The sequence below is a fragment of the Giraffa tippelskirchi genome, chromosome 6 (assembly GCF_054371585.1).
Source record: "Giraffa tippelskirchi isolate mGirTip1 chromosome 6, T2T-mGirTip1v1.2.pri, whole genome shotgun sequence".
NCBI lineage: Eukaryota > Metazoa > Chordata > Mammalia > Artiodactyla > Giraffidae > Giraffa > Giraffa tippelskirchi.
In genome coordinates, this window is record NC_137280.1 from 1,381,857 (window position 1) to 1,399,938 (window position 18,082).

The window sequence follows — 18,082 nt, forward strand, 5'->3', positions numbered from 1 at the left end:
TGGGCTGCTCTGTCCTTCTTATTTAGAACAGAGGAGCATCAGCATTGAAACCCCGTGGGAAAAATGCCCAAGTATTTTTTAATTAGAGGAGGTACGAAATGATAACAGCCTGAACCTCATAACCCCCATGTATTGGGTTGGCCAAAAAGTTCGTTTGAGTTTTTCAATCACATCATACAGAAAAACCTGAACAAGTTCTTTGACCAATCCAATCATGTCGAGCACGGTAAGTCATATCTAACATTTTGGAGCCAGCTTCTCTGGTTTGCGTTGCCTGTCCTCTCTTTTCCCTTCTCCCTTCCACCCCTCTCCTTCCCCCGCGATCGACTATAGTGGAATTGGAGCTAGCCTGGACAGGGAAGTCTTCTCTGGACAATGACCGTGAGGCTGAGAAATGCAGAGTGGAGGAGACACCCGGCATTCACAGTTCAAGGGCGAGTTTTCCAGATAAAGGGAGGAGCACCTGACTCTGAAGCGCGTCCAGCAAGTAGGGGCAGAAGAAAGCCTGTAGCTGAGGGGGGAGAATGGGAAGGGAAGTCATGGAGGGAGGCAGGGGCCTCGGTGGAGAGTTGGGGTTTTGTTCTAATTACGGGAGACATCATCTGGAGTGTGAGAAAAGGGCGCTGGGGAAGTGTGCGTCTCTGATTCATGGTGTAAGAGGACCCGTCTGGCTGCTCCAGAGAGAACGGGCCGCATACAGCCCGTGGGCCCCAGCCTCTTTGGCACCAGGGACCAGTTTCGTAGAAGACAATTTTTCCGTGGATAGGAAGGGGATGGTTTGGGGATGATTCAAGCACATTACCCGTATTGGGCACTTTATTTCTGGTATGACATCAGCTCCATATCAGGTCATCGGGCATTAGATCTGGAGGTTGGGGACCCTTGAGCTACACGGAAGGAAGAGTTTCTCCCAGGGTGCCCAGGAAGTAGTCTTTTGTGGTAGCTCGTGGCAGAGAAGATGGTGCCTTAGATCAGCGTGGACGCAGTGAGAATGGTGAGGAGTGGTCAGCTTTAGAAGACTGGGCTGTGTGTCGGAGGTCTCACTGACAGGACTCTGCCACACGCATATGAAGAGATCAGACAAGTCCGGGGTGAATCCTAGGATTTCCCGAACGTCCGAGAGCGAGTGCCACTCACTGACTGTGATGGAGAAGCCAAGAGTTGGAACAGGAGTGAGAAGGAGAATTAAGAATTCTGTTTGAATAATTTTTTGTTAGATATGATTATGAGGTCTTCAACTGCACCATGAGATGGGTGGTTGGGTAATATGTCTGGAGCTGCATGGAAAGGTTAGGGCCAGAGACATAAACTTGGGAATTTATGTATGACATCGTGAAAGAAAAAAAGTTGATTAAGGCCTTTTTTCAATTTTTCACAAACACTAGACTTCCTCCGTTGCACAGCTATTCTGTCTTCCTGGAATATTCTGTCTCCACATCTTTGCCTCAGAAAAACCCCCTTATCCTTCAGATCTCAGCCTAATAACCACTTCATCTGCAAAGCCTTCCCTGACTGTTCACCTAGGTTAAACTCCTTTACCAATGAATGTCTCCATGTCTTTCTCTTTTCTGGCTCATAAATGACACACACACAGCTAGTGCTTTATGATGCATTGTTCTCAAGAATCACAACAGCTCTATCGTCTCTTAACTTGTGATATGTGTCTTGTTTAACACATCCTGGAGAGAATTCAGCCAAAGCAAGGAGTTTTGTTCACGATGAACTGATTTTGTCTTTGCACAGGTGTCTGGAATTATTTCCAAAGGGTTCTGGTGAAGAAATATGCTTCAGAAAGAAATGGAGTTAATGTGATAAGTGGACCAATTTTTGACTATGACTACGATGGCTTACATGACACACAAGACAAAATCAAACAGTAAGCCTTTAAATTCCAAAATCTCACTCAAGAATAGTTTTCAAATATTCATGTACTAGAGAAGAGCTGATACCTTTTAAACTTGTTCTTCTTTGAAAGTCCTTGTGAATTCTTTAGTTCTTTTGGACCTTTTATTAAACATGGCATTGGTGGTTGAAAGAAATAGGAATTTGTGGTAAATAAATGCACTTTTCAGCTCCATGAAAGAATATGTTATCAAAAGGTAAAATTTTTTTCATTTATTCTGTAATAACTCTTGTGGGAATATAATAATTTTCCCTTGTTCATTATTGGGGGGGGACTTAAAATTCCTTAGGTTTTCTGAGTCAGTACATCTAAATAGGAAATTGCATATATACTTTGATCAAATCTTGCTTCTGTCCCTCTCTCTGGTGCTATTAGGGATATAAAAGAATTAGGCATACTCTGTTCATGAGGAACTTACAGTCTGGTGGAAAAGGCAAGAAGATATAAATACAACAAATTCATAACAGATCATCACTTAATTTTATACATGCATGTAACAGAGCAACACAAAATATGAGAGGGTTTAATTGTGATTTATAGTTAGACAAAAATGTTAGTTTTTTTCATATAGATAAGTAATAAAATAGATCTTACTCCCTTTCCAGTCATCCATAAGAGAAATTTTATCTTACTCATACATTTATTGATGGTTATTGTTATAGTTTTAAGCTCAAATTATATTATCAGCTTAATCGTAATTTCAGTATTTTGAAAATGATTAAAATGAAGATAAGAGAAAACTAAGTAAGGAATTATCACTTCCTGTACTAGGCTCTACTGGAAAAGATTATTTACGCTTTTGTAGCGCCTGGTAGGCTGCAGTCCATGGGGTCGCTAAGAGTCGGACACGACTGAGCGACTTCACTTTCACTTTTCCCTTTCATGCACTGGAGAAGGAAATGGCAACCCACCCCCGTGTTCTTGCCTGGAGAATCCCAGGGACGGGGGAGCCTGGTGGGCTGCCGTCTATGGGGTCGCACAGAGTCGGGCACGACTGAAGAGACTTAGCAGCAGCAGCAGCAGCGCATCACTAGCACTCAGTCCTTCGAATTCTCTTTAGTAAATGAGTTCTCTGTACCAAGTTCAGGACCTCACTGTAGCTTGAAAGGGCTATTGTTCTCCTAGCTCCTGTGTTTGCTGCCTCTGGCCCATTTGACACAAATCTAGGAGAGTTATTCTCCTGAAATGTGGATCTCACACTGGTGCTCCCAAGCACGGAAGCTTTCAGTGGAGCATCACTGTCCAAACTCCACAACTCTGGCGCTCAGAACCACTGCCCCTCCTACGGTGGCTCTTACTGCCTCTTCTCGACTTCCATTTCTACTCCGTTGGCCGAGCCATTGTGTCCAGCCTCTGAGTCTGGGCTCAGGCGATTTTCCTTTGTCTCGAGTATCCTTTCTGCTCTGCCAGGTTGAGAGAAAGGAGATTTCGGGCACTGAAAACATTATATTCAAAGACAGAGAGGTGGGTTAACGCTTGTAACTGAGAAGGCGACTCCCTTGAGAGGAGCTTCCTTGTGGTCACCGGGGCGGCCTTCACGGACCACATTCAGGAAGAGCTCTCCGTCAGCCGTAACTCGTCTTGCCTCCCCGCGCCAGGTACGTGGAGGGCAGCTCCGTCCCCGTGCCCACGCACTACTACAGCATCCTCACCAGCTGCCTGGACTTCACGCAGCCCGCCGACCGCTGCGACGGGCCGCTCTCCGTGTCCGCCTTCGTGCTGCCCCACAGGCCCGACAACGACGAGAGCTGCAACGTGAGTGCAGACGTGGCGGCCCCGAGGCTTCCGCTTCCCCCCCGCGCTCCTTGATCTCACGCGTATGCCTTGCCCCGTTTTCATTGCTTTAGAATTCCTTCTATTTTGTTATTGTTTATTTTTAAAATTTACTTAATTTTATTTATTTATTTTTTAGGTTTTGTTCAGCAAGTACATAGGTATTTATTATTATCAGTATCATTATTATTATCCAAACTAGAACATTTTTGGAAGTGAAGGGAGGATGCTGTGAAATCACAACTACGGACTGCAGGGATGAGCCATGCTTAAATGAGGGGCATATTTTCACCCTATTTGTAAGGCATAAGGGGAACTTGTTTAATTTTAGTTGGAGGATCACTGCTTTACGATGTTGCGATGTTTCTTCCGTGCGTCAGTGTGAACCGGCCCGAAGCAGGCGGGTGTCCCCTCCCTCCGGGGCCCCTCCCACTCCATCCCTCCAGGTCGTCACAGAGACCGGCTTCGGGCGCCCTGCGTCACACATCACACTCCCTCTGGCGATCGGTTTTACGTTTGGTAATGTATATGTTTCAGTGCTGTTCTCTCAAATCATCGCACCTCCTCCTTCGGTTATTATTTTGTAATTGGAATATGGGCGCTTTACAGTGTTGTGTTCCTTCCCACTACACGATGAAGTGGATCTGCCATATGTATACGTATTAAATAAAACGAGACAAATGACAGTGCATCAAGTTTATAACATAACTGCACAGAGAAAAGAATTCCAATTATGTGTATGTACTCTGACTCTAGGGCTTCCCACACGGCGCTGGTAGTAAAGAACCCGCCTGCCAATGCAGGAAACATAAGAGACGCACATTTGCTCCCTGGGTCAGGAAGAGCCCCTGGAGAAGGGTCTGGCAATCCACTCCAGTATTCCTGCCTGGAGAGTCCCGTGGCCGGAGGAGCCTGGAGGGCTGCAGTCCATGGGGTTGCAAAGAGTCAGATGCGACTGAGCGACTGGGCACACACGCACGCTAAGCAGACTCCCTTAATGGGATTCAGTTCAAGAACAAAGAAAGCAGGCAAAGAAAATGTGACCTTTACACAGCAGATGTGGTGTTGCTAGTGATGTTGATATTTTAATTTTGAAAATTAAAAAAATGTACTGTTATAAAAAAGCAGCGTCCTTTGGGATTTGCTGACAGAATTCATCTTTGTGTCTTAAATTATATCCCCACCCTTGAACTAGAACACACTTCTTATAAAACATTTGGACTATACAAATGGGTATACAAGTTGAGTCTTTGGAAAAGACCCAACAAAACTGCCTAACACTAGGGAACTCTGTGTCCTAATGGTGTTTTATTTTTCAATGTAAGGGTATTGTGCATTTAATATAGTTCTGTTTCAGTGTTCGCTCTTGACAAATGATAAACGTGCTCAAATGTCCTCAGTTTTGCAAAAGACAAATATATTTTGAAAACAGTGAAAAGTAGCACAATGTTGGTAGTTACTGAAATGAGGAAAGAGCGTCCAGGAGCTCATTATATCATTTGCTCTACTTTTGTGGATGTTTGAAAATTTCATTAATAAAAACTTCTTAAACTTTTTTTTTCTATTGGAGTATAGCCAATCACTCTGGAGAAGGAAATGGCAACCCACTCCAGTATTCTTGCCTGGAGAATCCCAAGGACAGGGGATCCTGGTGGATTACAGTGCATGGGGTCACAGAGAGACCCAACTTAGTGACTAAAATGACAACAACAATAGCTAATTAACAAATGATGTGAAAGTTTCAGGTGACGGCAAGGGGATTCATTTGGGGATATATATATATATATCCCCATTTCCCCCCAAATTCCCCTACCATCTAGGGTGCCACGTAACACTGAGCAGAGTTCCCTGGGCTACATAGTAGGAATTTGTTGGTTATCCATTTTAAATATAGACACAAACACACAGGAATATATGCTCTACACATCAGACTTTGATTTACTACTAGTTGTAAGGGCAGGTGTAACAGGTCACACCCCATTCTTAAATAGCACAGATGACTCGATTCACTTACTCCAACATGAAAGCAGGGCGGCATGATGACAAAGGCCCAGGAAGGCAGACAGGAGCCCTGCTGTGTGCTCCTGGCTCTGATCTAATGCTGCTGCTGCTGCTGCTGCTGCTGCTGCTGCTGAGTCACTTCAGTCGTGTCCGACTCTGTGCGACCCCAAAGACAGCAGCCCACCAGGCTCCGCCGTCCCTGGGCTTCTCCAGGCAAGAATACTGGAGTGGGTTGCCATTTCCTTCTCCAGTGCATGAAAGGGAAAAGTGAAAGTGAAGTCGCTCAGTCATGTCCGACTCTTAGCGACCCCATGGACTGTAGCCTACCAGGCTCCTCCGTCCATGGGATTTTCCAGGCAAGAGTACTGGAGTGGGGTGCCATTGCCTTCTCCGATCTAATGCTGCACTTGGGGGCAAATCACGGGACCACTCCAGGTCTCTTTAATGCAATGGAAACCTTGTGCTTCAAGGTTGATTTTAGAATAGTCTCTATGCTTTTGTTTATAGAAGGATCAGAGATAAAATCTCCAGAAGAAAATTTTTAGTCAACAAGCGGTGCTTAAATTCCTTAATTATTTATGTAAGGTACCCTGGAAGAAACTAATTATTTATGTAAGGTACCCTGGAAGAAACGATGCTGTTTTTAACATAGTCACTCCTCCAGGCAGCCTTCCAGGGAGAGAGCAAATGAAACAAGCACAGAAATTGCCTTCACTAAAAGGCAAAGAGCATTAAGAATAGCTTCAAGAGAGATTTTCAGCTTCGTGGACAAGGCAGTCTTGAGGCTAGGGCTTCAATAATAGGTGAAGATTGAGGCTATGACCATCCGAAACAAAAAACAATGGATGCAGGAAAAAATAGAAATTTGAAATATGGCTAAACAAAAGCTAATTAAGTTTCCCCAGAATATTGGAGATGAAGATCATAGTGGGAGATAAGCTTTTAAAGGTTGTGTGGAATCAAATTTGAAATGAAAGCTGTCAGGACTTCCCTGCTGATCTAATGGTTAAAACTGTTTGCAAAGCAGGGGGCCTGGTTTCTATCCCTGGTCGGGAAACTAAGATCCTACATGTCACGAGGCCAAAAATAATAATAATTAAAATGAAATAAAAGTAGTCATAGCAGCCATAGTTGTAGTCATTACCATTGATTGAGTTCATGTTAACCATCCAGTACCGTGCAGTCTTGTCTCAGTACAAGAGACAAGAGACATTAATATATAGAAATATATTATTTCTAATCATCTTATTACCCTATTAGACAGGTACGTATGACCCCCTCCCCTTTTGTTAACTCCTGAGGAACCTATGGCTCATAAAGGAAAAGTATGTAGCATGGTTACCTAGCTAGTCAGTAGAAGAGCAGAACTTCAGATTCAAGACCTCTGTTTTCAAAAGCCCATCCTCTTTCGACTCTATCAGATTTCTATAGTGGAAGCTTAGAGCCTTAGGACTTTTTTCTTATTGCACTGACATTAGATAACCACAAAAAATGTTTAGACATAAGAGCAATATTTTGGCCTCTGTTTTGGGAGATAAATTTGAATTGGAGGAGATTAAGCATGGTCCTCAAAGGGCTTTGGCGGGATTCCCAGGATTGAGGTAACAGAACTTGAACTGGGGTGTAGTCTTGGAAATTTCTAAAGGAAGGTGAAAGGCAGCAATATTGTATTGCAAGGATCAATAAGATCTTAGAAATAACTGGATGGGAGGTGGAGAAGCAAGGGAGCGTCAAGTGAGAGAGGAGCTATCCTCAACTGATTGCCTTGATCTTCTCAATTCTGATTGTCTACACCCCACAGGAGTAGCTAACGGTGTACGGTGGGGAGGGGGTGGGGGGTGTAATACCTTTGGATCTGAACTTCAGTTTTACTGAAATTTTGTTGTGGGGGGGTAACATTTTTGCAAAAAAGTAAACACATATTTTATGGGGTGAAATTCAAAATTGCCATACATGTTTAAGACAAGGCACAGACTACAGAGACATTTCGGAGTTCTTGGGGGAAAGGTGTTCACATTGTCCTGTCCTTTGGGGAATTTGGGGATGGGGGGAGCCTGAAAACCTTGTTCTGAACTCAGTTCAAAGGCAGTTTTTATTCGTCGCGATGTTCTGTCTGACGGCCTCCACCGATGTCCTCGCGTGTCTTCATCCCTGCCCAGGGTTTAGAGGTGTTTCTTATAGTGCCCATGGCCGACCTGCTTCTTACTGAAGAACCCCCTGCCACATAGACAGCTGTCTGTGCTTTTATTTTTTTGAATTGGAGTATGATTGCTTTACAATGCCGTTAGTTTCTGCTGTACAATGAAATTAATCAACTGTACGTATTATATCTCCTCCCTCTTGGACCATCCCTCCCATCCACCCAGCCCTTCCAGGTCATCCCAGAGCACCGAACTGTGCTCCCTGGGCTTTATAGCAGGCCCCCACTAGCTACCTGCTTTGCACATGGTAGTGTATATGTGTCAATCCCAACCTGCCAGTTCATCCACCCTCCCCTCTGTCCCCCCGACTGGGTCCACTACATATGCATCTCTATTCTTGCCCTGGAAATAGGTTCATCTCTACCGTTTTTCTAGATACCACATACATGCATTAACAGACAATATTTCTTTTCCTCTTTTGGTTCACTTGAACTTTTATTCGACTTTTATTAGTTTTGCATTTCATACTAGAGTCTCCCGCAGCAAATACTTCAGTGGGTTGCCAGCTAGCAAGAGGCAGAAGTCATTTTCTTCCTTGTAGCGTAGCCCAGTATTTTGACTAATTGGAGGCTGGATTTTAGCCTGTGAGAACCAGAGGAGAATGCCTCTCAGATGAAATTGGCAAATCACTTCCCTAGGAAAGAAATAGCAAAAGACAGATTTTTTCCCCAAATTCTTATAATCCCAGCTGGCCATTATTTAAATTAGGAAAAACCTTTTCACCCCTTGTCCACACATTCAAAAGACTGCGTTTACAAAGGAAACATTAAACTTACTGACCATTGAAAAATCAAATGAATGAGTCGAATATGAAAATTCTCCCAAAATATCTCTTCATGCTTACTCTGCTTACTCTGAGGGGGTCCCGACCCATTTGGAGACCTCCTACTTCGTTAATTATATGGTCACACTGAGGACTGGTCAGTACCGTTGTGGGCAGAGTTATATTTAGGCCTGTCCTTTCCTATGAATCGCAGAGATCTTGGTTAGCCTGGGTGAGGAGGGTGGGGCGTGGAGGGTTAAAATCCTTATTTCCCCCAGCCTCCAAAGCAATTTCTTCCTGTTTCTTCCTTTTGCCGGGATGGCCGGGCATCAGTTTCCTGAACCAACGCCCTCCTGTCCGTGTTTAGCACTGGCGCGAGCTGCCAGAGCTCCCTGTCCAGGCCCGTGTGGGTTGGAGTTTCCGAGAAAACCCAGGGCAGGTTCTTGGGCTTTGCTGTAGCTCCCTGAGACCAGCTGCGGTCGGAGACCTGGGCGAAGGCATGCCTGAGCTGTCTCAATCCTGGGACATGCAGCTGCCCTTCAACTTGTAGAAAGACTCTTGGCAGCTGTTGCAATTTGGGAATGAGATTATTGCAAAGGCCCTCCCGCCCCATCTCTTCTCTGAAGGTAGACATTTCCCCACATTCTCAAGGTTCTCAGATCTCATTCTTTCTCTCAACTTCCCTTGAGTGAAAAATATTTTTTAAAAGTAAAGACTGCTTTGTCGGCATTATTTTTTCTTTCTTTCTTCTTCTTTTTTTTTTTTTTTTGCTAATTAATCATTGATTTATTTGGCTGCACCAGGTCTGAGCTGTGGCATGTGGGATCCAGTTCCCTGACCAGGGATCGAACCTGAGCCCCCTGCTCTGGGAGCGCAGAGTCTTAGCCATAGGACCACCAGGGAAGTCCTGGCATTACTTTTTTCATTTCTCCTTAGATGTAAAATCAATTATTTAGTGTGAGACATTTAAATGTCTTTCATCTCAAGTTTGGGCCAATGAGGCGATTCTTGGCAAGCAGTGAAGACAGAAAGAGATTTCCTTTCTTCCCATCCTGGGAAAACCCATGATTTTTTTTTTTTTTTTTTTACTTTCACCCCCTTCTTCCTTCCTGTCCTTCCTCCTGCTCTGGAGCTGCAGTAAGCGTTATTCTTCTTGTGTACCAGTGAAGAAACGGGAGGCCGAGAGGTCAGAGAGCTTCCGCACGGTCTCGCAGGCAGGAAGCGGAAGAATTGCATTTCCAACCCGGCCTCTTGGGCCCCAAAGTGCCAGGTGTATCCACTGGGCGGCTCAATTGATACGGGTTGAGTCAAACTCATTCCAATGTCAATCCGTTGCCGTCTAATAGGTGACGTCATCGATCTAGCATGTTCTTCAGAAGCTCCAGGGGCGCGCACACGTCGTGTGCACTGCGCACAAGCTCTGCACTCCCCGGGGGAGGCGGAGGCGCTCCAGTCCCTGCTCTCTGCTCCTCGCGGCAATTCGACCTCAGGGGAGAGAGACCAATGAGTGAATTCTCCAGGGCTTTGCGCTCTCCCGATCTTGACTTATGTTCTGAGGACCTATTGAGTCAAATGCCTTCTTGCACCACATACCTCTTTTATTCGGTCCTGCTAATTGCCGTTGAAAATGTTTACAGCCGAGGGCCGGTATTTGTGGTGGGTTGTGGCAGGAATGTGGGAGCCGCGGGGAATCCAAGGAGGAAGAAAACATCTTGGCCTTGGGTGCAGGAGTTTGCTGAGGTCGTGTGTGGACTTGGACCAAACGGAGCATTTGGAGAAGCACCTTTGGAAAATTCTGACTCTGATTGTCTTTCTTTTCCGTGGCAGAGCTCAGAGGACGAGTCGAAATGGGTGGAAGAGCTTCTCAAGATGCACACAGCACGGGTGCGGGACATCGAGCATCTCACCAGCCTGGACTTCTTTCGCAAGACCAGCCGCAGCTACCCAGAGATTCTGACCCTAAAGACGTACCTGCAGACGTATGAGAGTGAGATCTAGCCTTCTGGCCCTCTGCGCTGCAGGCTTCTCAACCGGTGTATATTTTTATATTGTTTTTGTATTTATTAATTTGAAACCAGGACATTAAAAAAATGCTAGTATTTTAATCCTGTACCAAATCTGACATCTTACGCCTGAATGACTCCACTGTTTTCCTCTAATCCTTGATTTAGGTAGTCCTGTGTTTGAGTAGAGCTTGTAATAATTACCGCAGCTTGCATTTTTAGTGGAAGCTTCTAAATGGTGCTGCATATTCCATATTTGCATTGAGGAAATCTCAATCTTCCAATGCACAGTTGCCACATTTAGTCCTGTACTGTATTAAAATACTGATTTTGTAAAGTTGCATTCATTTACTGTTAATTATGACAGACATATTTAAACCTTATAGACCAATATAGACCAATCTTAAATATAATAAATCACACATTCAGTTTTTTTTTTTCTGGTTTTATTTGGCCTTTGTTTCATATAAATTAGAGGGTTTGCTTCTAGTGTATTTCATGCATGAAAAGGATACATTTCTTGTATTGGGCCCTTTTCCTAGTTGGATATGGTTTACATAGACAAGGGACTTCCTTAATAGTCCACCACGGTGGGCTGAATGAGGCCGAGCGTGTATTGCTACATACCTGTGGGCTATCAGAAGGACAGAGGGAGAAGGGAACCAGAACTCCTGAATATACTCTCTCACCTATCTGTCTTAAAAAATATTTTGAATGTTGGAGGAACAGGTTCTTTTGATCAAGTTATTTCAAAGCTTTTATTGGACTTAACTGGGAGTGTCCTAAGCATGTATTCTGTATAAGTTTATCAACCTAAGAACCAGGAAGGTATAAAGAGAAATAAGGAACTGAGATGATACGGAGGCATAAAAGTGTATTTATTTAACTAATCAAGGTAGAGAATAAATGCTAAGTGAACAGTGTTAGTATAACGCAATATGACGGAAGGGTTTGAATGACAGATGGGGTGATTTTTGATGGACCCAATTGTGGCCATAAATAATAATGAAGCACAAAGTGAGGAAGTCATTCAGAGATTTTCTGCCCTTCTGATTGTGTTATGGATAAAGGTACATCTCAGTACTGCCATATTTCTAACAGTTAATTATCTTCTCCAAAAAAAACAAAGAATAGCATGTTAAATTTTCCTTTAAAGATAAATTTGCTGAAGGGAACTTCCCTCGTGGTCCACTGGCTAAGACCCCACGCTCCCAATGCAGAGGGCCTGCGTTTGATCCTGGTCAGGGCACTAGATCCTACATGCCCAAACTAAAAGATAAGATTCCACACACCCCAACGAAGGTCGAAGGTCCTGCATGCCACGTAAGACCAGGGGCAGCCAAAGAAATAAATGTTAAAAACATTTGTTTCCTAAAGAAGGAAGACATTGTGTTAAAAGGACATAAGGAGAGCAGGACAGGTGGTAAGTGGACAGTGGGATATGGGGAAATCATGAAAGTGGTCTGAGAAAACCGGTGTTTGGGAAACACAGCTACAGGCATACACTGGAGGAAGCGCCGTGGTAACACTGATGACGGCTGTGTTTATCCAGCAACCGCTGTGTTCCACGCACATCTCTGGTCCTTCGTACGCTCAGGGAAGATTTTATGGAAAAGGGAAGAGGTGAAGGTGGGGGTGGGCAAGGCTTGAATTGGGCTTTGGAGTTTGGGGTAAATAGGGTGGGAGTGAAACCGTAGGTAATCATTAGTCAAATCCATGTCACCTGCCTTCACAAATCCAGGTCATCTACAAAAACACTTGCATGTCCTCCAAGTGGCAAGTAGCCTAAACAATAAGGTGTTTGCCCAGGTTGTTTCCCCGGAACTTAGACTCAGCTGTGTCTAATGTGAGCTGAGCTGGTTAAGACTGGATAGGACCCCCAACCCTCCAACCGGGCACGCGCGGAGGCACATGCTCAGCGTCCTTCTGCCACCAGAGCCGGAAGGTCGCCCTGCGGGTGGTGCCTCCGGGTGTTGAGTGTGCAGAGGCTTGTCGCTTAGTCACACCTGCACAGGGGACGATGACCACTGTACCTTCTTCCGTCACCTCTGCCCGTGATCCTCCTGCTCCCCAAGCCCCAGACCACCCCGACTCTTCAGTTTTTTATCCCATAGACACCCCAAGCTCCTTGCCTTCTGGGAGATGGATCTGACATGTCTCTTCACTTGGTTGCCTTTCAAATAAATCATCTCTCTGCTGTAAAACTCGGTGTCTCAGCATTTTAGCCTGCTGTCCATCAGGCAAAACAAATCTGGTTTGGTAATGGAAGTGTGGTAGAAATGAATTGGGATATCACTCACGGCTTATTTAGTATCATGTCATGATTAATTGATCATCTACTACATGCCAGTACCTATCCTTGCTGTTGAGGATGAAACCAAATAAGATAGACAAGAGCCATTCAAAACCGCCAGGGCTTCGTTGTGATACGTGCGGTGAGAGAATTAAACAGGTGCTGAGGGGCAAGGGGGTGGGAAGAGAAGAGCCTCGGATGACAATACAGCCAACAGTGAGGATGAGAAAAGCTGCCTCAAGAGCAGAGACAAGGAAGAGCCTGGCCAGGGACTGGGGAGTTCTCGACCCAGAAAGTACAGGCCTTGGCCGGGTGCTCTTGCTGGAGACGTCTTGCAACAGGAAAGGCTGATAAGGGATACGGTCCTGCCCTGAGAAGTCAGCCTACAGACTTCGGGAGGAGCCAAAGCAGGGAGAAGTCGATCAGGCTTCTGGAGTCCTTCTCATTGGAATCCATCTTGGCCAAACAATGCGCCTGCCACCAGGAAGGACACTGAGTCAGAACGATTGGCCAAAGACAACCGGAAACTACCCCCTTCCCATAAGACGCTCGCCTGCGCGCCCTGCGGCAGAGCAGTTCTCCTGGTTCTATCACCCTGCCGTTCTCCACCCGGGTGCCCCTTCCCAATAAAATCTTCTGCTTGGTCAGCATGTGTGTCTCCTTGAAAAGTTCAGTTCTGAGCGTTAGACACGAGTCCACTATCAGGCCCGGGGCGGGGGGTGGGGGCCCTTCCTGCAACGCGAGGACTAGGGGTGAGAAAGAGTTTGGCGTGTGTGAGGGTCTGAAAGAAAATAGGTGTGCCCAGACACAGCGGTGGGGTTGTTAGGGAACAGGGCAGCAGATCCTTGTGGACACCGTTGAGGGGTCACAGGCCGAGGTATGACAGGGTTCAGTGTTCAGGTCAGTCACTCAGGCGTGTCCGACTCTCTGCGACCCCATGAACCGCAGCACGCCAGGCCTCCCTGTCCATCACCAACTCCCGGAGTCTACCCAGACCCATGTCCATTGAGTCAGTGATGCCATCCAACCATCTCATCTGTCGTCCCCTTCTCCTCCCGCCCTCAATCTTTCCCAGCATCAGGGTCTTTTCCAATGAGTCAACTCTTCCCATCAGGTGGCCAAAGTATTGGAGTTTCAGCTTCAACATCAGTCCTTCCAATGAACACCCAGGATTGATCTCCTTTAAGATGGATTGATTGGATCTCTTTGCAGTCCAAGGGACTCTCAAGAGTCTTCTCGAACACCACAGTTCAAAAGCATCAATTCTGCAGCGCTCAGCTTTCTTCACCGTCCAACTCTCACATGACCACTGGAAAAACCATAGCCTTGACTAGACGGACTTTTGTTGGCAAAGTAATGTCTCTGCTTTTAAATATGCTATCTAGGTTGGCCATAACCTTCCTTCCAAGCAGTAAGCGTCTTTTAATTTCATGGCTACAATCACCATCAGCAGTGATTCTGGAGCCCAAAAAAATAAAGTCTGACACTGTTTCCACTGTTTCCCCATCTATTTCCCATGAAGTGATGGGACCAGATGCCATGATCTTAGTTTTCTGAATGTTGAGCTTTAAGCCAACTTTTTCACTGTCCTCTTTCACTTTCATCAAGAGGCTCTTTAGTTCTTCTTCACTTTCTGCCATAAAGGTGGTGTCATCTGCATATCTGAGGTTATTGATATTTCTCCCGGCAATCTTGATTCCAGCTTGTGCTTCTTCCAGCTCAGCATTTCTCATGATGTACTCTGCATAGAAGTTAAATAAGCAGGGTGACAATATACAGCCTTGACGTACTCCTTTTCCTATTTGGAACCAGTCTGTTGTTGCATGTCCAGTTCTAACTGTTGCTTCCTGACTTGCATACAGGTTTCTCAAGAGACAGGTCAGATGGTCTGGTATTCCCATCTCTTTCAGAATTTTCCACAGTTTATTGTGATCCACACAGTCAAAGGCTTTGGCATAGTCAATACAGCAGAAATAGATCTTTTTCTGGAACTCTCTTGCTTTTTCGATGATCCAGCGGATATTGGCAATTTGATCTCTGGTTCCTCTGCCTTTTCTAAAACCAGCTTGAACATCTGGAAGTTCACGGTTCACGTATTGCTGAAGCCTGACTTGGAGAATTTTGAGCATTACTTTACTAGCATGTGAGATGAGTGCAATTGTGCGGTAGTTTGAGTGTTAACATTACTCCAGAGTAATTGGGATGGAGAAGAAATGTATTAATATTTATTTTACATAACTTGGCATTTATGTAGTGAGTGTGGCGTGAGCATTTTTTGTAGGTATTTTTGGTATGTGTGTAATTTTACAGAGAAATTTAGCAGGAAAACGTTAAAGAGAAAAAACAAGACACATCCCCACGTCTAGTTTGAGCATTCTTTGGCATTGCCTTTCTTTGGGATTGGAACGAAAACTGACCTTTTCCAGTCCTGTGGCCACTGCTGAGTTTTCCAAATTTGCTGGCATATTGAGTGCAGCACTTTCACAGCATCATCTTTCAGGATTTGAAATAGCTCAACTGGAATTCCATCACCTCCACTAGCTTTGTTCGTAGTGGTACCTCCTAAGGCCCACTTGACTTCACATTCCAGGATGTCTGGCTCTAGGTGAGTGATCACACCATCGTGATTGTCTGGGTCATGAAGATCTTTTTTGTACAGTTCTTCTGTGTATTCTTGCCACCTCTTCTTAATATCTTCTGATTCTGTTAGGTCCATACCATTTCTGTCCTTTATTGAGCCTATCTTTGCATGAAATGTTCCTTTGGTATCTCTAATTTTCTTGAAGAGGTCTCTAGTCTTTCCCAATCTGTTGTTTTCCTCTATTTCTTTGCACTGATCGCTGAGGAAGGCTTTCTTATCTCTCCTTGCTATTCTTTGGAACTCTGCATTCAGATGGGAATATCTTTCCTTTTCTCCTTTGCTTTTTGCTTCTCTTCTCTTCCCAGCTATCTGTAAGGCCTCCTCAGACAGCCATTTTGCTATTTTGCATTTCTTTTCCATGGGGATTTTCTTGATCCCTGTCTCCTGTACAATGTCTCGAACCTCTGTCCATAGTTCATCAGGCACTCTGTCTATCAGATCTAGTCCCTTAAATCTATTTGTCACTTCCACTGTATACTCATAAGGGATTTGATCTAGGTCATACCTGAATGGTCTAGTGGTTTTCCCTACTTTCTTCAATCTAAGTCTGAATTTGGCAATAAGCAGTTCATGATCTGAGCCATAGTCTGCTCCCGGTCTTGTTTTTGCTGACTGTATAGAGTTTCTCCATCTTTGGCTGCAAAGAATATAATCAATCTGATTTTGGTGTTGACCATCTGGTGATGTCCATGTGTAGAGTCTTCTCTTGTGTTGTTGGAAGAGGGTGTTTGCTATGACCAGTGCGTTCTCTTGGCAAAACTCTATTAGCCTTTGCCCTGCTTCATTCTGTACTCCAAGGCCAAATTTGCCTGTTATGCCAGGTGTTTCTTGACTTCCTACTTAGGTCCAGTCCCCTATAATGAAAAGGACATCTTTTTTGGGTGTTAGTTCTAGAAGATCTTGTAGGTCTTCATAGAACCGTTCAACTTCAGCTTCTTCAGTGTTACTGGTCGGGGCATAGACTTGGATTACAGTGATATTGAATGGTTTGCCTTGGAAACGAACAGAGATCATTCTATCGTTTCTGAGATTGCATTCAAGTACTGCCTTTCGGACTCTTTTGTTGACCAAAAGTGTATTGTCCTGGATATGCCATAATTATATAGCCTCCTCTCAATGTAATTCCACAAAATGCAACCGATACTAGAGAGTCCACCCATTTAGGTGCAATAATTCTGCACTAATACTCCTAACAGTGGCATTGCAAGATAGAAGGGTCCGTTCCATTTTAAAAAACTGTTTGCTAGCTCCTTGCATAGCTAGACTTGCACTTCACCTCAGATTGAACTCTTCTCAAAATAGAGTATACCTGAGGCTTTGGGGGTGAGCAGTTAGCAAATTTAGTTGAGTGCTGCTCCTCTATTTTTAATCCTTAGGTCAAGTCTTTCTTTCTCATAAATAAACTGCATACCAACCACTGTGTATTTCAGGTGAGCGGTTTTGCCGATAAACACATGTCATTAATTGGGGGGTTATTTATGAAAGTCTCTGAATGGACAGGGACTCTATTAAAATGAGGTCTGGCAGATTATTTTAAGTTGGGGTATTTTTTTAATTTTTTTTAATTTGGAGGCCTTGGTCCATTCATGCTTTCATTGAGCAAGTTGCCAGCTGCTTGCTAGCATGGTGGTCCTGTTTTAGCGGATAGATTCAGAAACTGCCTCTAAAATGAGCTCACTGTAAACTGAGTAAACCAGGAAAGCGGCCACATAGTTTCTCAAGGGCAAAAACATTCTGAATTGTTTTTAAGAGAGTTGACTTTAAAGAAAAGAATCTCTGCACAAAAGCAGGGTTTGGTGTCCACTGGGTTTGCCCAGATTCCGGGCCCGTTCCGCCTCGTGGTGGGAAGGGCTGCTGCGGACGGAGGATGTTCCTCCAGCTGTCTCTCTCTAGCTCTTTGCTGAGTCAGGTTGGGCCGCCTTGTGGGTGGGAAGTGGTGAAGGCGACAGGAATTCTCCCATGAGGGGAGGGATTGTACAAGGCAGTGAGGAACAGGATCTAGCTGTTTGAGTTTGGAGGCTGGGTGGAGCAGGGCGCTGCAAGAGGGTCACCAGGGGCGGCAGTAGCTCCCTACCTGGGTTGCATTTCTAGGAAGCATCTGTCCTTTCTCCCTCCTGTCCCCTGCGTGTCCCCAGCCCTGGCAGGCCGTCTAGTTTGGGATGGAATGTGAAGGTGGACGTGGTACCCCAGTCCTATGAAACTTTGCCGTCTGGCTCTTGGGAGCAGGCAAAACTCCAACCCCTGCGTGAGCTCTGGGCTCTGTTCCCTCTAATTCCTTCCCGTGGTTCTTTTCCTGCCTTTAGGTGGAAACTCAGGTGCTAATTAATGTTCAGCTAAATACTGGAGGCACTTGGCAGTGTTCTTTATACAAAAATGCCCAAGAAGTATTTTAACTTTAAAAGCCCTATGGTATATTGGGTCATGCTCACGCATGCTAAGTGGCTTCAGTCGTGTCCGACTCTCCGTGACCCCATGGACTGTGGCCCACCGGGCTCCTCTGATCA

The 18,082-nt window shown here is 45.0% G+C and overlaps 1 protein-coding gene across 38 annotated transcripts in view; it reads left to right on the forward strand.

The window, feature by feature from the left end:
- Positions 1–11,077, forward strand: part of ENPP2 (ectonucleotide pyrophosphatase/phosphodiesterase 2) — a 132,413-nt gene extending 121,336 nt beyond the window's left edge. For 27 of the 38 annotated variants that reach the window (XM_081504848.1, XM_081504856.1, XM_081504850.1 and 24 more), the window contains 3 exons: positions 1,744–1,876; positions 3,502–3,658; positions 10,469–11,077. In XM_081504848.1, coding sequence (XP_081360974.1) covers positions 1,744–1,876; positions 3,502–3,658; positions 10,469–10,639 — 461 coding nt within the window. In that variant the 3' untranslated portion in view covers positions 10,640–11,077. The remainder of the gene's footprint in view (positions 1–1,743; positions 1,877–3,501; positions 3,659–10,468) is intronic. The other 11 variants (XM_081504873.1, XM_081504876.1, XM_081504877.1 and 8 more) reach the window with 1 other exon arrangement.
- Positions 11,078–18,082: the final 7,005 nt, after the last annotated feature.